Below are 25,117 nucleotides of genomic sequence, written 5' to 3' on the forward strand. Positions count from 1 at the left end.
TGTTATTTTTTGATGGTTATATATTAACAAGTTGCTCCCCAATTGTGCGAACACGGTGAATTTGAATATGGCTCAAGAACGGGACCCCGTGAGTGTTTGCCTGAGCTCTCTGGAATCCTAGAACTTGTGCATCCCCAGTGTGCTGGGACTCCTCTCTGGGCACTGTGGAATGCCCCTCGCCCGCATCGCCAGGGAATGGGCACCAGGGTCCAGCGTCCGGAGGTGAAAGGGTGAAGGCGTGCCACAGGGCGGGGCGAAGGCAGGCTGGGTGGAGCCACGGAGGCGCAGGTCTGAAATCCCCACCAGGCTCGATCGATTGGGATCCAGACCCAGCTGCTGGGACCAACAGATGTAAGGTACGCCTCAGATGCAGTGTGATTGCTGTGTTCTTTACACATTTTGTCAACACCAAAAACCGCCTCTGTGGCTTTTTTCCTTCTGAGTTGCCAATTTCCCTTTTGTTTTATGTAAGAATAAACTCTATTTCCTTTCTGCTTTTTTTCTGTTTCCTTCTTCCTCCCTCTCTAAGACAGACAAACAACCCCATGCTTCATCATACTGGAACTTGAGTTTGAATATGTCCATTTGGGGATTTACATTTACTTAATTATTTCCAGTTTCCTTGGGAACTTTTTCTGGAGTTCCCCGTGGTTTCTTGATTAGGATATATAAATCTGTGTATAATGTGAATCACTTTTCTTTGCAATGGAGACCATTCACTGTAAGGTGTCAGATTACCCTTAGCCAGCTGTTTTGAACTCAGATCTATTAGTTACTATATGAATTGCTTCAGCTTAAAGAGAACCAGGGCATAAGTTCTAAAATCACTCACTTCTGTCTCTCTAAGAGAAACTAGTTTCCAGTTACCTGAACACTGTCGTTTTGTTGCTGGTGTTACATTGGCTTGGTGTACAACTGCATATCAAGTGATTCCAGCTGTGTAGAAACAAACATCTTTCTCACTGGGCAAATTAATTCAATTTCTGGCACAGTGTAAGGAGCACACTACAAAAGCCGGTAACTTCCACGCCGTAGGGCACCTTTTGCAGTTCATGGCCGTGTGTGCCTGAATTTAGATGCCCTTCAAAATACGGGAGAACTGACCTTGTCAGAAACAAGTTTAAAGCTTACACTGTAAATGTTACTCATGACAGCCTGCAGACTATTAAAATATAAAACATGGGAGTTTATATATCCTGGTCCTTGTCTTCTTTGGGGGAATTAAAGAATGGACAAAAAGCAAGGTGCTCACCGTGCATGATATAGTATTCACATTCAAACTGAATGTCACTAACGTTCATGCGCTCATTTATTCTTTACTAAAAGAGTTCTGAAAACCAAGACACAAAATGGAGGCTAAAGCAGGAAAAGGGGTCTCGGGTGCCAGGATCTGAGGTGAGTCTGGAGGGGTATCTACAAGGTGAGCTGAGGAGAGTAAACAACACATTGAACTTGGAATTGGCCGTGAACTACAATCAAATTTTAGCATTAAAAATACAGATACTGGGTTTTTTGGTTTTGTTTTGTGCTCAAAGCCACATCTTATCTCACTGGTTCATGAAGCTGGCTAGATAACACATGGCTTTGAGTGCCACCCTCATCGCCCTTGGGGACTGGGACTGGTGGTAATAAGGAGCCCCTGGAGGATTCTGAAGCTAGGAGTATTAGAGGAAATAATTCTTTGGAATCACCTCGATGGGTCAAGAAGAAGGAGAGGCAGGAGGCAGAGGCATAAGGATCAGTGAAGCCATCCTAGCATCAGACGACAGCGATGAAAACTACGGCAGGGCCATTAGAACAGAGAGGAAGGGACGACTGTACATTAGAATAATGTGATGATTCTACACATTCTGGTTTGGAATGAAATTTAGATCAGAGACATTATCCATGTGCTTTTAAATCTGCCCTGTGTGTGCATTCTTCCATTGTTATTCGCATATAGTTGTTTTAAAATTCACAGTTGCTTCCCAGAATTTTTGGTGAAAAAGAGACTTGGTGTTTGTATCGTTATGACATCTTCCTGGTTCTGAGACAGAGCCTCATTTTTAGCCTTTTACTTATGCTGTATATATTTAAATGATTGGAAAAGTCACAAAAGCCACAGAGCCAAAGTTTGTAGTCCTTCTAGTCATTAAAAAAAAAAAAAAACCAAGCCCCTCTTATGAGTTGAACTTTCCACTCAGACAGTTACAGGAGGTTCACAGTGTAGTGCAAACACATGCCATCGCACAATAAAGCACATGACTGATTACAGTGTTGTAGATAAGCGTAACAGACTTTGCTCAGCACTAATGACCGGCAGAGGCACACATCTCCATGATCCCTGTGAGGTTTCAGACACTCAGAGGCACACGGCACGGCGAATGGATGCAGGAAAGGCAGGTGCGGAGGTGAGACCTAAGTGAGAATGAGTTTTCTAAAAAATGCGGGGGGAAGGACTTTGCTTAAAGTGCAACGTAAATAAAATTTTATAGTATAACTGGGTAGCTGGATTATAATATCCCAGTTTCTAAGAAATCATTCACTTAAATCAGCAATCAAGACAACTTTCCCAAATCAGTTGAAAATTCAATTTTCTGATTCTTTGCTGTTAGTTTTTACATAAGTTATTCTGAGTAAGTCTATTCATTTTCCTATTTCCAGGCATTATGAAAAGCCTCTATTTCAGAGCGATAGTCATAGTTCTAGGTCTTGGGGTTGCTGGAACAGAGACAGAGCCATCCAGGAAGAGCAGTGGTTTTTTCAGTTCTGAGTGCCAGTGGAATGAATATCTTCAGACAAATTGCTCCTTTGCTGGAAACCATCACCTGCCTGCTGAGGGATCACAGACAGCGGCTGCAGTGGACGTCAGCTTCAATTTCTTCAGAGTTCTCTTACAGTGTCACAGGAGGAAAGAAGAATGGGAGATAAAACACCTGGACCTCAGTAACAGTCTCCTCTCGAAGACAGCCTTAAGCCCCCTCAGGTGTGCCCCCGCCCTGGAAATACTAAACCTCAGCAGCAATGCCATCCGCTCCATCTCGTGGGGTCTGCCCAGCCCCAGGTCCTCTGGGGTGAAACACCACGGAAGCGGCTTCAGAACTGGACTTCTACTTCTAAAGGTGCTCATTCTCCAAAGAAATCAGCTCAGCAACACTCCCACGGGTAAGTACAGCTTTAAAAGCTGAAGTTGAGTAGGTCTTGGGCCTGGCAGTTAGGGCACCAGCTGGGCCACCCACATCCCATATCAGGGTGCCTGGGTTCAAGTCCTGGTCCCAGCTCTGGTTTCCTGCTAATGTGCACCCCGGGAGGCAGCGGTGATGGTTCAAGTCCTTGGGTCCTTTCCACCCATGTAGGAGATCCAGAGTAGGTCCTGGGCTTCTGGCTTTGGCCTGGCTCAATTTGGCTGTTGTGGGATTTCGGAGAGAGAGTCCGCAGAGGAGAGTATGTGCTTGCTAGCTCGCTTGCTCTCTTTCTCTGCTTCTTAAAAAAAAAAAAAAAAAAAAAAAAAAAAAGATGCAGTAGACAGAGAGACAGTGAGCATGTGGAATTCTATGTCAATAAGAATTCCATATTATTTCTTCAGTTTCACGGAAAGAACTGAAAGGGAAGCAATTTGCTCAGCACAAAAATCAGTTTCTTAGCAGAATTGGAAGTTATTACACACAGAACTCACAGTCAATGAAATTTAATCTCCCATAACTTCCATCAATGTTATATAGATTTTTCAAGAGACATTAGGAAATATTTAAGTGCTAAATAACAATATCTACAAAATTATATATTTGTTGATATAGAAAAGCACTGAGAAATAACTGTTTCAGATACTTTTATTTATTTATTTGAGAGGTAGAGTTACAGACAGTGGGAGGGAGAGACAGAGAAAGGTCTTCCTTCCATTGGTTCACCCCCCAAATGGCCACAACAGCCGGAACTGTGCCGATCCGAAGCCAGGTCTCCCACACAGGTGCAGGGGCTCAGGCACTTGGGCCATCTTCTACTGCTTTCCCAGGCCGTAGCAGAGAGCTGGATCAGAAGCGGAGCAGCCAGGACTAGAACCGGCATCTATATGGTATGCCAGTGCCGCAGGCGGAGGATTAACCTACTGTGCCACAGTGCCGGCCCCTCAGATACTTTTAATATGTAACAATTCAAATTAAATATGTTGTCATATTTATAATTTTGACCATTGTAGAATGCTTTTTGTCTCTACTTATCTAGTTGTCTTCCAACTGTAGGTCAGAAGTAGGTTAATTTTATATATATTAAGTATGCAAACTTTTTCTTATGATCAAATCAAAATCAGAATTGCTTATCCTAGCTTCTAACAGGATACCCACCATGTCCTACTATTACAATAAATTCTTATCTGATATTCAGGTCTACATATTAGCATTTCTTTACTAATATACCAAGTGTTATTTTGAAAATGTTTCAAGTTCACAAGGCAAATTTGCTTTGCCCTTTTTATATTCCAGAGCACTAGATAATTTCTTTTCCTTGTTTGTTTTTACTCTTGTTCACTATTTGCTAACCACCTACTTTATATAAGACACTATGCTTACCAAAAAAAAAAAAAAAAAAGCATTTGGATAGTGTCTTCTTTCTTTATCCCAGGTAATACACTTAGTTTATTTTATTTACCAGTTCTTTACATTTTTACTTTGATTTTTACTCTTTCTCGGGCTTCTGCCCTGAAGCATCATGTTGTTGAGAATAGCTGAGCAGGTAAAGAAATGACTGTTGCAGTCCCCGTGTAGGCAGAACTGTGAGAGAAAGGGGCAAGTCTTCTCTCCCTGACCTTTTCCTTAAAAGTTCTGTGTAATAGTTGCAGTGTAAAGTGTAAGTTGATTGCATTTTGTTCTGTGAGTGCAAATGTTATTTTCTACTGTTCTTATTACAAAAGGAATGCGTGTTACTTATAGAACATTCAGGAACTGAAGAAAAATTCAAAGGAACAAATTAAAGCTATTCATGCAGTATATATACTTCAGATTTATTCTCTAGCCTATATGTACATTTTTCTTCCAAATTAGATCATATTGTCCATAATTCATAGTTTGTATTTTCATATCACAGAATATTTTGTAAATATTTATATAATTAGGCAATCTCATAAATATGTTAAATGATTGAGGAGTTTTCATATATATATATATCTCATAGTGAAATCAAACAACATTTAAGCCATTTCTTTTTATGAATATCAGTATCAGTGTATATATCTATATGACATAACATGTTCTAACTAGTAAGGTAGACGTGAGTCTCACTCCACAAAGTCAAGGGTACTAGACAAATAAGCACCTGTAGTCTGTAACGACGTAACTACTTTCTGATTCTGGTCCCTCTTAAGGGGCTGCTTTGTAGGGTACTTAACAGCAGTCTTTCACCAGCTTTCCTCTGCCTTTTCCCACATTTGTACCAAGCTCTCGTACGTTACACCCTGACAAGGCACCAGGGGCAGCGTCTGTGTGTGTGTGTTTGTGTGTGTCTGTGCATGTGTATGGGTGTGTGTGTGTGTAATTCCTTTCTTCCAGAGGTTGAACTTGCAGAATTGTAGGCTCCTCTGCCTTCCATGTTGCCCTGTGCTGTCTCTGGGACAGTGAACACACAGCCTACTTCTGCCCTATGGGGAGAAAGGGAAGGAGAAGAGGAAGTAAAAGATGCAGATGTCAAACTATTATTCCACCAGAAGAGTAAGAGAAGTACTGGCTGATTAATTCCCCAGAGCTCACTGGAGTCAGGGTTCATACAATGTACTTACAGACCAAACAGCCCCATAAAAGCAGATACAGGCCCACTTCCTGTTTCAAGTTAAACTTATGCCTCTCAAAATATCAGGAAATGATATTAAATTTGCAAAGGAAAAAAGTGAAATGAGCAAATCTTGTAACTGAAATTCTATCTGGATTCTAGCAAATGAAACCATAGTGAGAGGAAAGAGATAGATAAATGATGGATGTCCAATGTAAACCATGAGTCTAATTGGATATAATTTGGAGTCTTTTACCCATGGCATTTTGTCACATGAATTATTTCCCTGGAATCATCGGAGGCTGTCAGTTTTTGCCAGGTCAAGTCCCCTTGGTCATCCCTTCCCATTTTATGATTTTCTGAGCATGACTATGTCTGTCTTTGAAATCCTTTTTTGGGTGGAAATAATTGGTGGGAGAGAGGTGCTGCCTGGGGTACCACTTTATTTCTGGCCTTTTTGCCCTTGGATTCCTTTACGTCTGGGTACTACAAGATCTACTTAATTGTGAGAACTAAATGGAAATGTATCTCAAGAATATGACAGTGTTTGGTGTAATGAGTGTGGCCATCAGAATGTGTGAAAAGTACTCTGTAAACTCCTATTTTACAAATATTAGTTTTGATAACTTGCTTGGCGTAAATTGAGAAAAACCATTCTTCAAAACAGCTAATTACTTTGTTTTTGTCAAACTCTACAGTTAGCTTTTAAAATGTTAAACAGCGATTGCAGTCAATGCGGTAACTCATGAGCAGAAAATCATGTGTGTCTGGGTATAGGTGCTGGCACTCATCTAGATCATAATCAGTGAGAACCAAACCAGCCAAGAAATCTGGGCTAGCACTCATTGGTATGATTTTAGATGAGTGTCCCACGTGTTTGTAAGGGGTGACTGTCTATAGCACATTCGGGAAATCCCACTTTTGTAAAGGTGAAATATCACACAGACCAACCCCATGTCAGCTAGTCTTTGTCCTCAGAGTCAGCTGTGATGGCATCAACAGCTTTGCATTGAAAAAGCACCCGGGGAGGTGCTGCCAACACAGTTTACAAAACAAACCAGCCGTGAACTCAACCTTAATAATTGTCCTGCTTTCCTCCCATACTTTTATTTTTTATTATTTATTTATTTATTTATTTGAAAGTCAGAGTTACGTGGAGAGAAAAGGAAAGGCAGAGAGACAGAGAGAGAGGGAGAGAGAGAGAGGGAGAGATAGAGAGAGGTCTTCCATCTGCTGGTTCACTCCCCAGTTGGCCACAATGGCTGGAGCTGCACTGGTCTGAAGCCAGGAGCCAGGAACTTCTTCTGGGTCTCCCACGTGGGTGCCAAGGACTTGGGCCATCTTCTACTGCTTTCCCAGACCACAGCAGAGAGCTGGATCAAAAGTGGAGCAGCTGGGACCAGAACCGGCGCCCAAATGGGTTTCTGGCACTGCAGGCAGTGGCTTTACTCTCTATGCCACAGTGCCGGCCCCCCTCCCATACTTTTAGAGTATAGTGTTAATAACTGAAAAATAACTTTTTCAAAAGATTTATTTTTACTTACTTCAAAGGCAGAGTTACAGAGAGAGAAGGGGACAGATGGAGAGAGATCACAGGCAGTGGCTTTACCCGCTATGGCACAATGCCAGCCCTTGAAAAAAAATTTTTGGTATTTTTTCAACATGAGATCAGTCAGTCTCTGGTTAAACTGTCCCCTCTTCATCAAGCAGTATTATCAGAGGGCCCAGAGACTGACTAGAAATGTATCAAGACCAGAGCCTTAATGGGAATCCAGTTAGCTTGACAGACAAGGTGCCAGCAGCTCACATTAACCCACTAAGCTCCAGAACCCAAGACACAAATGTCTTTAGGTGCAATGATGTAATATCTGAAATTTGAAACTGATAGATTTTTTTTAAAAAAAAAACTATAACCAGTGCATTATAAAAGCAAAGGTATGTTGTATTCTTTTATACATTGTGAATTAAAGATTTCATCCTGCTTGCCAGTGGATTGTGGGAACACCATACTAATAATCAGAATTTCCCCAACCAGTACAGGTTTTAAGGAAACAAAATATGGAGCCGGTGCTGTGGTGTAGTGGGTTAAGCCTCTGCCTGCATTGCTGGCATCCCAAATGGGTGCCAGTTCAAGTCCTAGCTACTCCACTTCCGATCCAGCTCTGTGCTAATGGCCTGGGAAAACAGTGATAGATGGCTCAAGTGCTTGCACCCACATGGGAGACCCGGAAGAAGCTCTTGGCCCCTGGCTTCAAATTGGCCCAGCTCTAGCTGTTGCAGCCATCTCTCTTTCCCTCTCTCCCCCTCCCCCTCCTCCTTCCCCTCCCCCTTCAGCTCCCACTCCCTCTCTCCCTTCCCCTCCCCCTCCCCTTCTCCCTAACTCTGCCTCTCAAAGAAAAAAATCTTTAAAAAAGAAAATAAAAGTATGTAGGACATTAAGCCAAGGAATCTGGCTCATCTGTATTGGACCACAATAAGAGCTGACCTTATGACTAACATATCCAGAACAATTGTAGACTCTGTTCTAATTCTTAATCATCTTTGGACTAGGAGCATAACCCCTGGATATGACTGTTTTATGGGAGAGAATTGGAGAAGTTCATAGTCCAGAAAGAATATTTAGTAGTGTAAAGCCCAGACATCCCCTCTGTGGCCTGTTTTCTTTTTTTTCTAAAGATTTAGTTATTTATTTGAAAGCAAATTTATAGAGAGAGGGAAGAGGAGACAGAGAGAGATCTTCCTTCTACTCATTCACTCCCCAAATGACTGCATGACTGGGGCTGGCCAGGCTGAAGCCAGGAGCCAGGAGCTTCATCTGGGTCTCCCATGTGGGTGCGGTAGCTCAAGGACTTGGGCCATCATCCGCTGCTTTCCCAGGTGCATTAGCAGGGAGCTGGATGGGAAGTGGAGTGGCCAGGACTCAAACCAGCGCCCATGTGGGATGCCGGCAGTGCAGGCAATGGCATTTGGTGCTGTGGCTTGCTTTCCAGCAGACACTGAGGTCATTTCTTGGAAATAATAAAACTGCCTCTGGTCACTTGAGTGCAAAGGCTAACCACATGGTGCCTGCTGTGGCCTATGAAACCACCAGAGAGCTGTTCAATAAGTTAGTCCGTTTCCACACAAGTTCCTCCGTGGTTTCCTCCCAACCCTCAACTCACCTCTTGAAACGTAGAATCTACCTTCTGACACCCAAGTTTTAGCCATTAATGTACCTCACAGTCACACTCATGAATGCCCCTGAATGCTGACTCACTCAGCCACATTTTTTTAAAAAAGAAAAACAAAACAGACTTTTCCCCCATTGAGAAACACAGTCAAGTGTCATGGAAGAGTTTACTCAAATTTCCCAATTCCATCTTAAGAAACCCTACACAAATGAGTTCATTTGTAAAGACTGCACCCTTAGTTCCTGCAGAAAAATGGATCTTAATTTTCTAAAATTGGAGGTAGAAGAAAAATTGTCACTTAGGAGACTATGAACTTCATAGTCTTAATTCCCATCTTCAGAGGAAGTTTGCCTTCTGGGGGACCTCTGCTTGGTATTATGAGGGGAGACAAGGAAGAGGATTCCCTCACAACTCTGCATTCAGGACCCCCCACCCCGCCCCATGCTTAGGTGTGTTCTGGTCCCATCCTTATTTACTTTAAAAAAAAAGATTTATTTTATTTATTTGAAAGAGTTACAGAGAGAGGTAGAGCCAGAGAGAGAGAGAGAGAGATTCCATCTACTGGTTCACTCCCCAAATGACAGCTATGGCCAGAGCTGTGCTGATCCGAAGCCAGGAGCCAGGAGCTTCTTCCAGGTCTCCCACGCGGGTACAGGGGCCCAAGGACTTGGGCCATCTTCCACTGCTTTCCCAGGCCATAGCAGAGAGCTGGATCAGAAGGGGAGCAGCCAGGCCTTGAACTGGTGCTCTTATGCGATGCCACAGCGTTGGCCCCCTTACTTATTTTTATGTTTCTTTTTGGTCTCTTGTATTACTCTACTCATTGTTGACCTTACACTAGTCATCTAACCCATAAACAGCCTATTGGTCATTATCTTTAGCTGGGGATAATTACATACCCAGGGTTAATGTAAGGGCAAGGGACAGCGTGTACTCAGACTGTAATAGATATAATGATGATATATGGAAACCAGCCCCCATAGTGCTGGTCCATAACTGGTGCTTGGAAAACATTAGTTCCCCTTTAGTGCTATTTAATCATCCTGAGTCTCTGATTCTGTATCCTGTCCCCGTTTCTAACAGTCACTTCTTTGATTTAAGGTACAGGACAAATGTTCATTCTGAGTTTATATGAAGTCCAGAACATACATCAGCTGTTCTGTATCACTATTCCTGTTTGTGTATGATGTTGGGGGTCCCTGCTCTTTCTCTCTGAGCCCTCTGATCTGTCCTCTGACTGACACACACTGATCTTTGAAGCCATCACCACTCTTCTCGAGGTCGTGAATTGCCCATCACCATCAAAGTTTCTTCATGCCTCTCGGTAATCCTGGTAATCTGTCTTTCCCACCCATGCCCTCTCAGAATCCAGGTAACTGCTGATCTCTTTTCTGTCACTACAGATTCATTTGTATCCTACAACATATAAATGGAACCAAACAATACAGACAGCCCAGCCCTCGGCTTATGATTAACATCTTTCCAACGTTTCAGTGGTGTGAAAGTGAGCCACATTTAGCGGAAATTGTACTTTGAATTTTGTGGTTTGAGCTTTGCTGGGCTAGTGATACATGGTCAGATTCTTGCTATGGTGAGTGGGTCAGTGATGACTGTTAATCGCCACAGGAAACAATTGATCCTCTACAGCACACTCGTGCTAAGCTAAGATGCTCAGTGGGTCAGGTGTACTAAATATACTTTTGACTTAATGATATTTTCAACTTATGATGGGTTAATTGGAATGCAACCCCATCATAAGTTAAGGAGAATCTATATATGCATTTATTTTTGGTTGAGTTCCTTTCCTTTGGCATAGTTATTATTTTAACATTCTTCCAAATTGTCAAAAATACAAAAAGTTTGTTCCTTTTTATTGCTGAGTAGAATTCCATTGTGTGTTGGGGTGGGGGGGAAGCCACAACAATACAAAAGTTGCACTTTGTAAATTCACATTTATGAAATTAAAAAAAAAAGAATTCCATTGTGTGAATATTTACTAATCTGTTGAAGGACATTTAGTCTTTTTTTTTTTTCCTGTCTACTAGAAATAAAGCCATTAGCGAAAGGGATGGAGAAAGACAAACCATTAAATATATACTAGTGAAAAGAAAGGTGGAATAGTTATATTAATTTCAGACAAACCTGTTATCAGAACAAGGAAAATGATCAGGTGTAAATAAATCACTGCCCAACAATAGGACTGCCAGTTACTGAAGAAGACATAATAATCCTAAACATAAATGCACCTAATAGGGCATCAGAATATGTTAGGAGAAAAAAACGGATAGGACTCACTGAAGAAATGGGCAAGTCCACTCTGCATCTAGAGTCTTTAAAGCCTTCCTGTCAGGCAAATGATCACTAAGGATGGGATTGATTTAAATAGCACTAACACAGCAAACTTAATCCAATTCACACGTACAGAATACTCCACCCAACAACAGTAGAATCTAAGAGATCTTAGAAATGTTCATGGGAATTGCAAATTTAAAGAACCAGGCATGGATTTCAAAGAAAAATTAGCACCAAAATAAACTTACTTTTTAATTCCATTTCACCAGACTTTTTGATATACCATTATACATACTGTTCCCAAGCTCATATGGAACATTTACCAAGATAGACCATATTCTGAGCAGTAAAGCACATTTTAACATATTTGGAAAAATAGAAATCAGAAAATGTAAGTTCTCAGGTTACAGTGGAATTAAACTAGAAATCAGTAACAGAGAACTGGGAAACTCTCAAATCTCTGGAAACTTAAAACATATTGCTGAATAACACATGGGTCAAAGTCTCAAGAGCAATTAAAAATATGTTGGGCCAACTGAGAACAAAAATGCAGCTTATTAAAAGTTGTGGGAGACAATAAAAACAGTGCTCAGAAGGAAATTTACAGCATTAAATTGCACATACTAAAAAAGAAGAAAGATCTAAAATCAGAAGCCTAAGTTTCCACCCTAGGAAATTAGAGAAAAAAGAGCACTGGAAGCCAAAAGCAAGAAGAAATAATAAAAATTAAAGCAGACTCGGTCTGCCCCCTTGGTGAAAGAAGACACAAATCTGACAGCAGAGATGCAGGAATAATCATCACCTCCGTTCCCGTTGACATTTTAAAAATAATAAAGTCTTTGTGGCAGCATATGCTTCCATTTTAACTGGGCAATTAACCTAGAATTAGAATGACTGTGTCATATGTTGAGCATATATATTAACTTTTTGAGAAATTGCAAAATTGTTTTGCACAGTGGTTGCGCCATTTTAAATTCCCGTTAGTATTTTCTGAAAATTTCAGTTCTACATCCTCACCCATACCAAGTGTGGTTAAATTTTTCATGATAGTCATGCTAATCAGTGCACAGTGGTATAGATCACTGTGTGATTGAGGGGTCCCTAAATACTGGTACTGAGCATCTCTCTGTGTGCCTGTTTGCCATTTGTCTATCTTTGATGATGTTTACAAGTCCTTGGCTCATATAAAAGCTTTAAAAACTATTGAGATTTGAAAGTTCTTTACATATTGGCTTCTAAATATTTTCTCCTGGTCTTCAGTTTTAGTATTTATTATTTTAACACTGTCTTTCAAAGATCAGAAGTCTTAAAATTTTATGAAGTCTAATTCATCAACTTGCTATTTTATAGATTGTATTTTGGTGTCTTTTATAAAAAATATTGGCTTAATCCAAAGAAAGATTTTACTGTGTTTTCTCTATAGACGTTTTATAAGTTGAGGTTTTACATATAAGTTTATGATCAGTTATGAGTTCATTTTTTTAAAAGAGATTTATTAATTTATTTGAAAGGCGGAGTCACAGAGGCAGAGACAGAGACAGAGACAGAGAGAGGTCTTCTATTTGCTAGTTCACTCCCTAAATGGCCACAATGGTGGGAGCTGGGCCAATCCAAAGCCAGGAACCCGGAGCTTCTTCTGGGTCTCCCATGAGGGTCTCCCAAGCACTTGGGCCACCTTCTACTGCTTTCCCAGGCACATTAGCAGAGAGCTGGATGGGAAGTGGAGCAGCCAGGACTTGAACTAGCATCCATATGGGATGCTGGCATTGCAGGCGGCTTATCTGCTATGCCACAGTGCCGGCCCCACGAGTTCATTTTTGTATGTAGTGCAAGTAACACATAGAAGGTTGACAGGTAGGCAATTTTTCCAGGTCCATTTATGAAAAAGACTATCTTTTCATCACTGAATAGCTTTTTTTCACTTTTGTTAAAAACCAGTATGGGAGGGACTATTTCTGAACTCTATTCTTTCCTAATGAGTTCTGTATCTGCATTGATTCCAATACTAGAGTGTCTTTTTTTTTTTTTTTTTTTTTTTTTTTTTTTTTTTTAGATTTATTTATTTGAAAGGTAGAGTTAGAGAGAGAGAGAGAGAGAGAGAACTTCCATTTGCTGGTACACTCCCCAAATGGCATTAGCAGGGAGCTGGATCAGAAGTAGAGCAGCTGGGACTTGAACCCACACCCATTTGGGGTGCTGGCACTGCAGGCAGTGGCTTTACCCCCTAGGCCACAGTGCCAGCTCCTATAGTATCCTGATTTCTGTTCATTTGTAGTCAGTTTTGAAGCCAGGTGTGTAAATCTTCCAACTTTGTTCTTTTTCAAGGTTATTTTAACTCTTCTAGGTTGTTTTCATTTCCATATGAATTTTAGAGTTAGCTGGTCAATTTCTACAGAAAGTCCTTCAGGGATTGTTTTTTATTTGGATTGTGTTGGACCTATAAGTCAGTTTGACTAGAATCAGCCTCATTGCAGCTGCTAGTTCTGATCTTTGAACACAGGCTCTCTCTTCCCTTATTTAGATCTCTAATTTCTCTCAGCAACATCTTGGACTTCTCAGTAAACGTGTATCACACAGATTTTGTCAGACTTACCCCTGTGCGTTTTATGTTTTTGATGTTGTTTCAAATGAAATTACTTTTAAAATCCCAATTTCAGATTTTGCATTCCTGGTATATAAAACTACAGCTGACAACTTTTATCCTGAAACCTTGCCAGACTTACTTCTTAGTTTCCATCAGGTTTTAAAATTCTGCAAGATTATCTATGAAAATGATTGTGGCTCCTGTACATAGGGGCAGTTGACTTCTTTGCTCTGTTCTGGGTGCCTTTTTCTCACGTTGTCGCACTGACTAGGACTCCAGTACAGGGCTGAGTAGGAGCACTGAAGGAGACTTGTTCCTGATTTTAGACGTGGGGATCTGTCTCTCCGTCACTGTGATGTTAGTTACAGGCTTTTCATAGAAGCTCCGAGTTGGGTTGGAGAAGTTCTCTCTCTTCCTGGTTTTGATGAAAGTGTTATCAGGTACAGATGTTGGATTTTGTCAGATGGTTTTTCTTTTCAATCTGTTAAAATGAAGAATTACATAAAATTTCTAATATTAATAACAAAAATTCCAATCCTTAGTCATTATGGATTATCTTTTTCATACACTGTCAAATTCAATTGTCTTCAACTTTGTTGGTATTTTGCATTTATGGTTATGAAGACTATTGGGTTATTTTCTTGTAATATCAGTAATTGGCTTTGGTATCAGAGCAATGCAGCTCTCATAAAATGAATTGGAATATATTCCTTCCTCTTCAGTTTTCTGGAAGGGTATGTTTATAACTGGTTTTATTTCTTCCATATATGTTTGGTAGAATTCTCCAGTGAAGCCATCTAAACCTGGAATTTTCTTTATGAGAAGTTAACTATAAGTTTAATTTTTTAACTGGTTGCTGGGGTATTCAGAATATTGATTACATTTTGAGCCAAGTATTGGTAGTTTGTATCTTTCAAGAAATTTGACTATTTCATCTAAACTATCAGATTTATTTATGTTAATTCATTCATGATATTCCATTATAATTTAAGTATCTGTAGACTCTGTAGTGATGCCATTTGTCTCATTACTGCTATCTGATCAGCATGGCTATATTTTTAAAAATTGCCTTTTTTGTTCATCTCAAAGCACTGGCACAATTTCATTGATTTTCTGTTATTTTTCCATTTTTTATTTCAATTATGTCTTCTCTGATCTTTGTTATTTCCTTTATTCTGCTTACTTTCAGTCACTCTTCAAAGTTTCTTAAGGGAGTAATTGAGGTCACTTTTTTGAGACTTTTCCTTTCTAATACAGGCACTTACTGCAATAAATTTCCCTCTAGAAATCTGCTTTAGCTGCATTCCACAAGTAATGATATGTGGTGTTTCAATCTCCATTCAAGTCAAAATGTTGTATTTCCCTTGTGATTCCTTCTTTGTTCCATGAGTATGTTATGAGTTTCCACTTACTCAGAGGCTTCCCAGAGATGTTTCTGTTACTGGTTTCTAATTTAATGCCATCTTGGTCCAATAACCTATTTTGTATGTCTTGAATTGTTTTAAATTTATTACTTGTTTCATGGCCCAAAGTATAGCCTGTGTGCCTATGTGTATTTGAAAAGAATGTATTTTACTGCTGTTGGGTGAAATGTTTTATTGATATTAGTTGATAGTATTCATGTTTTCTTTTGCCTTGTTAATTTTCTGTTTACTTGTTCTACCAGTTATTTTTCCTTAGATTTTTAAATTTATTTATTTATTTGAGAGGTAGAGTTACAGACAGTGAGAGGGAGTGACAGAGAGAAAGGTCTTCCTTCCATTAGTTTACTCCCCAGATGGCCGCAATGGCCAGAGCTGTGCCCATTTGAAGCCAGGAGCCAGGTGCTTCTTCCCAGTCTCCCATGTGGGTGTAGGGGCCCAAGGACTTGGGCCATCCTCCACTGCTTTCCCAGGCCACAGCAGAGAGCTGGATTGGAAGAGGGGCAGCTGGAATAGAACTGGCGCCCATATGGGATGCTGGCGCCACAGGTGGAGGATTAACCTACTGAGCTACGGTGCCGGCCTCATCTATCAGTTATTGAGAGAGGGGTATCAATTTCTTTTTTTTTTTACTGCAATTGTGGATTGTTTATTTCTCTCTGCAGTTTTACCAGGGTTTTTTTTTCTCTTTTGGAGGCAGAGGTATTTGGAAATTCTATTATATGCATAAATGTTTAAGACTACTATGTACTCTTAATGAATCATCTTCCTGATCATTTTGAAATAATCATCTTTATCTCTGGTAATGTGCTTTGCTCTGAAATGTATTTTTATATTAATATAGCCACTTCAGTTTTTTAAAAATTAATGTTAGCATAGTATATCTTTTTCCGTATTTCTACTTCTTTTTACAATGGCATTCAATACAAATTCAATAGTGTACAATTCAGTGTATTTAGTGTATTCACAAAGTGTTACAACTATCATCTAATTTTAGATTATCACCCCAAAAATAAACCCCATGAACATTAGTAGTCACTCTCTATTTATTTATTTATTTTTTTAAATTTTTTTTTAAAATTTTTTGACAGGCAGAGTGGACAGTGAGAGAGAGACAGAGAGAAAGGTGTTCCTTTTTTGCCGTTGGTTCACCCTCCAATGGCCGCCGCGGTAGGCGCACTGTGGCCGGCGCACCGCGCTGATCCGATGGCAGGAGCCAGGTGCTTCTCCTGGTCTCCCATGGGGTGCAGGGCCCAAGGACTTGGGCCATCCTCCACTGCACTCCCTGGCCACAGCAGAGAGCTGGCCTGGAAGAGGGGCAACCGGGACAGGATCGGTGCCCTGACCGGGACTAGAACCCGGTGTGCCGGCGCCGCAAGGCGGAGGATTAGCCTAGTGAGCTCTATTTATTTTAAAAAACAACAGTATTAAGTTATAATTGACATATAATAAACTGTATAAAATATAAAGCTTTATATGTTTATCTGTGAAACCATCACCATGCAAAATAGCAAATGCATCCATCACTCCCAGGTTTCCTCATGCCCCTTTATAATCCCCTCCCTTTTCCCCTTACTGTCCCCTCAGACCCAAGCCATCACTGATTTGCTTTATGTCACTATGATTGTCACATTTCCTAGGGTTTATACAAGTAAACCCATATACTCTGCTGTCTGGCTTCTTTCATCCATTACATGTTTTGAGATTAATCCATTAGGGTACATGATGTTTAGTTTATATATTATTCCACTGTATTTTTTTTTAAGATTTATTTATTTAGTTGAAAGTCAGAGTTACACAGAGAGAAAAGGAGAGGGAGAGAGAGAGGTCTTTCATCTGCTGGTTCACTCCCCAACTGGCTGCAACAGCCAGAGCTGCACCAATCTGAAGCCAGGAGCCAGGAGCTTCTTCCAGGTCTCCCATGCAGGTGCAGGGGCTCAAGGACTTGGGCCATCTTCTACTGCTTTCCCAGGCCATAGCAGAGAGCTGGATCAGAAGTGGTGCAGCCGGGTCTCAAACTGGCGCCCATATGGGATGCTGGCACTGCAGGCAACGGCTTTACCCGCTATGCCACAGCGCCGGCCCTTCCATTGTATTTCATTATTCCATTTGATTTGTTTTATCTGTTTATCTGCTAATGAATCTTCTGGTTGATTCCAGTTTGGGGCTCTTACAAATAAAGCTGCTATGAAAAATGGTATGTAAATGTATTCCCTTACGCCTGGAAGAACTCTATAGTTAACTTTTTCTTTTTAATTTTTGTCTTTTTAAATTTTTTAAGCCACCAAGCTGTTTTTCAAAGTAGTTGTAACATTTTACATTTCCCTCAAGGTTCCTCCACATCCTCACCGTACTTAGTCTTTTTAATTTGATCTAATAGGTGATTAGTGCTGTCTCATTGTGGTTTTAGTTTGCATTTCTTTAACACCCAATAATGCTGAGCATCTTTTTATTTGACTATTTGTGTTCCTTATATTTCCTTTGACATAGTGTCTTCAAATCTTTATTTTAAAATTGAATTATTCATTTTCTTATTATTGAGTTTTGAGACTTTTAAAAACATATGCTGGTTTTTCTTCCTCTCTATGGTTGGTCTTTTTATTTTCTTTCCAGCATTTTTTGAGGAACAGATGTTTTATTTTTTATTTTTTTTAAAGATTTTATTTATTTATTTAAGAGGTAGAACTATAGAGAGAGGTAAAGAGAGAGAGAGAGAGGTCTTCCATCCACTGGTTTACTCTCCAACTGGCCACAACGGCCAGAGCTAAGCCTATCTGAAGCCAGGAGCCAGGAGCTTCTTCCAGGTCTCCCACACAGGTGCAGGGATCCAAGGACTTGGGCCATCTTCTACTGCTTTCCCAGGCCATAGCAGAGAGCTGGAGCTGGGACTTGAACTTGTGCCCATATGGGATTCCAGCGCCTCAGGTGGCGGCTTAGCCCACTACGCCATAGCGCCGGCCGGAGTAACAGATGTTTTCTATTTTGATGAAGTCTAATTTGTTCACTTCTTTTATTGATTATGTTCTGTTTTCATACCTAAAAGCTTTTGCTTATCCCAAGGTCTCACAAATTTTGTGTTTTATTCTAGAAGTGTTGTAGTTTGTAAGTATTCCTTTTAGTCTAGTTTAAGTTAACTTTTGTATATAAGGTATGGGCCCAAGTTTTCTTTTTCCTTTTTCTTTTCTTCTGCATATGGATATCCAATGGTTACAGCATTTGTTTAAAAGGCTACCTTTTGCTGTCCTTTTACTGTTATCCTAAGTGTGATTTTATGCCTGATGGTTCTTTTTTAGGCATTATATCGTTGCCTCTTGCTTTTTTTCACAAACTGAAAATCCTTGCCTTTTACCTGGGAGATTGTAGGCCATCAGTCAAATCTGCTATCTCAATAGTTTCTTCCATTTGTTATTTCTGCTCTTTGTTCCTCTCTTCCTCATTTTTGTTCTTTCTTGCAGTAATTATTTTATTTTTTTATTAATCCACCTTATCTCCTTTGTAGGTTGATACAGCCATACTTCTTTGTTATTGTTTGAGTGGTTGCTTTGGGATCTCTAACACATATCTTAATATCACAGCCCATTGTGATGTGATATCACAGTGCTTGCCTGTAACGAAAGAAACTTAAAACAGTTTTGTTCCATTTTTCCTCTTCTGAACTTTGTGCAACTATTAGCATACATTTTACCCTTACATATGTTATAAATTCCATAATACATTTTTTTCTTTAAACATTTGATTACCTTTTTAAAGAGATTTGAATAATAAGAAAATTATTTGCATTAACTTACACAGTTACCTTTTCTAGAACTCCATGTTCTTTTGTGTAGATCTGGACTTCTATATGTTTTCATTTTTCTTCCAAATGAAGGTTGCCTTCAACATTTTTCCTAGTGTGGGTCTACTGCTAATAAGTTCTTTCAAATCTTAGGTATGTGAAAAAAGTCTTTATTTGTGTTTCATTTGAAAAACATTTCTACTTAATAAAGAATTCTTAATAACATTTCACTATCTTCAATTTGCTGTTCTCCAACAAGAAATCTGCTCTCATCCTTACCTTTGTTCCTTTTATAGTGCTCCTAACATATACTCAATTTAAATTTTTAGTCAACTACATTAATATTTTCCTTATTATTGTTATAAATGATCATTGTTTACTGTTACTCTCAAAAACAGCTTCTCCCAAGTTCAGCTGCACCAAGCTGATTTATGTGTGTCTCACACTCAGATTTCTCAGGCAGATCATGCCTTTCTTCCAACTGGAATTGGCTGGGTGGGGATCAGAATACTGTGTGCAGTTCATCCCTGGATTTCACCCAGGTCAGATCACTTTATCAGGAGCTCTTCTCTGGAAACCTTGACCCCTTCTCCACCAGGGCGGGGTGGAGTCTGCCCTGGGTTTTCCGTAGACCAGAACTGGTAAACCACGTCTGACTCTGGCTGTCCACAGTTTCTTCATCTTCATCCCAGCATTGTCCTTGCCGTTCCATCCCATCCCAGGATAATGTATCAGCACCTTCGAAACTTAGTCCCACTATTCCACACACAGTCACCTGAGGCTGTTCTCACCAAACAACTGATTCCGCAAGAAGGGAAAATGTTTCGGGAGCCAAGAGCATGTGGAACCCCTGTGCTTACACAGCTAGCTGTTACTCCGCAACGGACTGCACCTTTTGTAACCTCAGGCTGCCCATTTGGTACAAGTCTGTACCACATGTCCCTCCTATGGACTGGAAGGCCAGCCAGACCATGCTGTTTCCAAGGCCCTGCCAGAAGCCAGGAGACCAAGTCCTATCAAATATGCATGCTTTGAATCTTGGCTCACACCAGCTCTGCTAACATTCCATTGGCCAAAGCAAGCCACATGGCCAGACTCAGCTCAATGGGACGGGGAAGTGTATTCTGTCCACAGGAGAGTGAATATTTGCTGAACAAAAACTCAGGCTAGGACGTGGCTTGCACTGGGCTCAGAAGTCTTGAAGATCATAATAGTCAAAGACAGATCTCAATTGTGGGAAACCACTTTTAAGGGAGACAGCTGAGGCGTAGAAACCTTAAGTGGCGTTCCCTGATTCACATAAAAAAATCACAAAGATGCAGTGAAACTTGGTCTCTTTAAATCTATTTCCAGAACCCTAATTGCCTCCTTAACACAAGCAGGATAACTAACCACCACCAATACCTTTGGCAAATGCACTGTGTGTCCCATGGCCCAGACCATCCTTTGTGCCTAGAAAAACCTCTCAGCCTTCTTTTCCCCTTTCTAAATTCACGCTCTCACAAGGCCCAGCTCATGTCGTCGTCTTCTTCTTCTTCTTCTTCTTCTTCTTCTTCTTCTTCTTCTTCTTCTTCTTCTTCTTCTTCTTCTTCTTCCTCCTCCTCCTCCTCCTCCTCCTCCTCCTCCTCCTCCTCCTCCTGCTTCCTCCTCCTCCTCCTTCTTCCTCTTCTTCTTCTTTTTAAATTAAAAAGATGGGGATGGTTAAAGGGTTAAGTGATGTGGGATTTGTGGGGCCGGTGCCGTGGCACAGTGGGTTAATCCTCTGCCTGCGGCACCGGCATCCCATGTGAGTGCCAGTTCTAGTCCTGGTCTTCCAGTCCAGCTCTCTGCTGTGGCTTTGGAAAGCAGTAGAAGATGGCCAAGTCCTTGGGCCCCTGCACCCACGTGGGAGACCAGGAAAAAGCGCCTGGCTCCTGGCTTTGGATCGGCACAGCTCTGGCCATTGCGGCCATTTTGGGGGTGAACCAACAGAAGGAAGGCCTTTCTCTGTCTCTCCCTCTCACTGTAACTGTAACCCTCAAATAAAATAAAATCTTAAAAAAAAGAGAGAGAGGTGGGATTTGATCCCCATTCCACCTACCACAACGTTGGATAAGTTCTTAGCTTGGTTGAGCCTAGGTTGTTGTTGTTTTTTTTTCTTTTTTTCATTTGTAAAATGGTGATAACCCCAAGGGCTTTGTGAAGATTAAAAAGAGATATTTGTGAAGTGCTTAGAGCTAATGAGAACATAATAGAGTTTAAAAATAATTCCTTCCCTCTCTTAAAAGCTAGGCATGATCTTTCCCTGGACTGATCCCCTGGGGTACATATTCAATTCAATTAGGCACTAAGATATTTTAGGACCATGGTTATATATCTCTGTATGGGACGGGCCGATACCATGAAAATGTTCAGAAAACTATAGCTTCTTTCATTGATGGGTTCTGTTGTGTTTTCTCTCATAGCCCTATGTGTTTGCGTATTAAAACACACAGGAATATTCTCTACAAAGAAACATATTTCATCCAAGGGTTATATTCACGGTATTTAACAATTAGCCTTCAGCCTGTGACCCCAAGTTTTACACCTCTTGGCTATGGTGCTGCATCAGGACACTACTGGATTAGGGTTTGGGAGTTGGCAGGGGGTAGCACACAGAGGCTTGGGCAATGGCTATTTAAACCAATATTGAAGTATCTCTTACTCATGCCAGCTGATTATCAGCATGGGTTCTCTCTCATTTTTTAAAACATGGAGTATTCTTGGCTGATTCTTTGTTTTCCTATTTTTGATAGAAAGCTGAGTACAAAGAAATAATACTCTTCTACAAATGAATGCCCCCTATCCAAAGCAGGCAGCCCGCATTCAGCTGCAACCAAATAGCATGACTGTCAGTTGGAACTTCAGGATAAGCCAGAAATGCAGATTTCTGTATTGAATTTTTAATTGGGGGGGTCAATGATTTTGAAATCCCTGTGCAACCAAGCACTGCGGTCTCTGGTATATTGAACGTATTTTATTATACTAGGCATTGCAAGAGTTCCAAGATATGGATTTTGCTCTGAAGAGACTTGGTCATCTTATTGACAGGCAGGCAGGCAAAAAACAGATAATTTTATGAGGTGGTGCACATGATGAACTGCCCTGTATAATGAGTGACTTTTTCTTCTGGGTATGTCTTACAACTGACTAAGCTAAACTCTTGTAAGGGTGAGGATTCTGTGTGTTACTTGTCCCCAGCACCAAGTGCCTTACTCTTAATGTTTCAATGGAATTATTACCTTAATGGTTTCTTGCTTAATCCATACAACTAAATGCCCATATGACAACATAAATAGTGTGGCAATTTCTATTGAATCATCACCTCTTTGCAGAATCGGTCTTACAGTAAGTATGTTGCAGACAGTAGGAATAAACCCTTCTGGAATGGAACCAACTGGGGTTCTTCTTTGTAGTAGTTGGTTAGAGACATAGCCCACATGCGAGAATACAGCAGAAGATGATGTAAATATGCAGGCACTTCCTTGAGAGACCCATATGGGAAATCAAATTTGGGATTATGCTGTGACTGGCACCTCACTCTCAACATTTATTTATTTTCAGTGCCAAATGGACCTCCTGGTTACTCTGTGGAATCAAGTAGAATACAAAAGCAGGGACCAAAACTTAATTCAATTATTTTGCTGGAAAACAAAACCTAGATATAAGTTAATTACCATTGAGAAATACAATAAGGCCTAGAAAATAGTCATAATATCAAACATAAGAAATTACAATAAAGGATATGGCCACAAAAATAAGGAAAAAAATTCTTTTTTTTTTTTTTTTTTTACTTTTTGACAGGCAGAGTGGCTAGTGAGAGAAAGAGGCAGAGAGAAAGGTCTTCCTTTTGCCATTGGTTCACCCTCCAATGGCCGCTGCGGCTGGCGCACTGCGGCCGGTGCACCGCGCTCATCTGATGGCAGGAGCCAGGTGCTTCTCCTGGTCTCTCCCATGGGGTGCAGGGCCCAAGCACTTGGGCCATCCTCCACTGCACTCCCTGGCCACAGCAGAGAGCTGGCCTGGAAGAGGGGCAACCGGGACAGAATCCGGCGCTCTGACCGGGACTAGAACCCAGTGTGCCAGCGCCACTAGGCGGAGGATTAGCCTGTTGGGCCACGGCACCGGCCAAAGGAAAAAATTCTTAAAACTGGAAGAATCATCCATGTAAGAAAGCATCAAAACAACTTTTTCCTCTATTATCATAGCAAGATTATTCATTTTTACCTACAGTTTAATCAAATATTTATTTACTTATCATTTACTTAGCAGATCATTTAATCTAGAACAGAGCTTTAATTGCTGTTTATAATTTAAAAGTAGCACATGTTCATTAAAAGAAAAGATTTAAATGAGTGTTGTGTTGGTCAGCTTTTCATTACATAATGAAATACCTGAGACAAGCTACTCAGGAATGAAAGAGGTTAATTTAGCTGGCAGTTCTGGAGGTTCCAGGGCATGGAGCCTGCATCAGTTCAGCTCTGGTGAGGGCCCTCTCAGCTATATCACTTCCTGGCAGGTGGCAGTGGCAGGAGCACAGGGGAACAGATCTTGATCACGTCTTGATACAGGAAGCCAGAGACGGCCTGGATCCAGGCTCAGGCTTTCCTAACAATCCTCTTGGAAGAATTAACAAGTGTCCCACAAGAAATGCCTTAATCCCTTTGAGGGCATGTCTGCAATTGATCTGTGGCCCTCCCACAGGGCCATACCTTCCAAAGATCCACATCACCTCCCAGAACCGCCACCCTGGGAACCAAGCCCCCAACCCGTGAATGCTCCACCCACATCCAAACCAGAGCACACATAAAAAGTTTTCTTCCACATCCCTGCCTGCCTCCCTCAACCATTGCACTTTTTGTTTGTTTATTTATTTGAAAGGCAGAGGCAGAGAGAGAGAGAGAGATGTCTTCCATCCGCTCCCCAAATGGCTGCAACAGCCTGAGCTGACCAATCAGGAGCTAGGAGCCCCCTCCAGGTCTCTGATGTGGGTGCAGGGGCCCAAGAAGGACTTGGCCCATCCTCCACTGCTTTCCCAGGCCATAGCAAAGAGCTGGATCAGAAGTGGAGCAGCCAGGACTCGTACCAGTGCCCATAGGGTTGCCAGCACCGCTGGCGGTGGCTTCATCCACCATGCCACAGTGCTAGCCCCAATCCCACTCTTAAGTATGACTATTTCCAGTAGTTTGTTATCTCCTTTCAGACCCTTCGTTCTGCTCACTCAAAACATATGCGTACGTTTGAGTACAGTGCTTTTTTCCTAAGAAGTCTGGACTTGGACTCTCAGTGTTGGGGTCTTAAGCCTGAGACTGGCCCCTGACCAGCAGGGGACAGTACAAGCACTCCCCGACAAGGTGAACAGGAGAGGTAAGGTCGAAGGGTCAAGCACACCACAGCAAGCACCCGTGAGTTCTGTCGAAGCGGGAACTACTTTATTGAGGAAGTGGCCAGGCTTATAAGGCTTATAAAAGACATGTGCAGTAGGGGAGCCAATCAGCGAAAAGGTCATGCAGGCATGGGTGGACCACGCACAGGGGCATATAGGGATCATGCGCTATCCACGTGTCCGGAACTAAAGCGGACCTATCCCTGCCGGTGGTCCCATCTCGCGTGACTTAACCGCAGGGGCCGCAAACACGCCCCCCCCCCAACATCCGCCAGGCGCCATATTGTTAGGGACTATTTTAGGCAATGCCCAATATGTTATGCTCTGCATCTTAACTGTTTCCTTCCTGCGCAGTCAGCTCACATGCTGCTCTACACTGTTTTCCTTTCAGGCTGACCTAGTATTTCACAGTTGTAATAAACTCTACTTAACAGTTTCCCAATGGAGAACCATGAATGTTGTCTTTAGTTCTACCATTACAAACAATGCTGCAGTAGACAACTGTTTATATTTTAATTAGTTTATATTTTAATTTCATTTTTAATTTTTCACAGGGTTATGGCGACTGAAGTCGTTGCAGAGTTTGGATCTTTCATTCAATGGGATATTGGAAATCGGGCTGTCTGATTTCCATAACTGCCTGCAACTGGAAAACCTCTACTTAAAGAGCAACAAGATATTCAAAATTCACCCAGATGCCTTCAAGGACCTCAAAAACTTACAGGTTCTAAAAGG

The 25,117-nt window shown here is 41.2% G+C and overlaps 1 protein-coding gene across 2 annotated transcripts in view; it reads left to right on the plus strand.

Moving 5' to 3' along the window:
* Positions 1-88: 88 nt before the first annotated feature.
* Positions 89-25,117, plus strand: part of LRRC66 (leucine rich repeat containing 66) — a 34,911-nt gene continuing 9,882 nt past the window's right edge. Inside the window, exons 1-3 of one of the 2 annotated variants that reach the window (XM_062213836.1) lie at positions 89-356; positions 2,644-3,144; positions 24,937-25,106. In XM_062213836.1, coding sequence (XP_062069820.1) covers positions 2,649-3,144; positions 24,937-25,106 — 666 coding nt within the window. In that variant the 5' untranslated portion in view covers positions 89-356; positions 2,644-2,648. Of the gene's footprint in view, positions 357-2,292; positions 2,391-2,643; positions 3,145-24,936; positions 25,107-25,117 lie in introns of those variants that run through there. The other variant, XM_062213838.1, reaches the window with a different exon arrangement.

This window comes from Lepus europaeus, chromosome 16 (assembly GCF_033115175.1).
Source record: "Lepus europaeus isolate LE1 chromosome 16, mLepTim1.pri, whole genome shotgun sequence".
In the NCBI taxonomy this organism is placed as follows: Eukaryota; Metazoa; Chordata; class Mammalia; order Lagomorpha; family Leporidae; genus Lepus; species Lepus europaeus.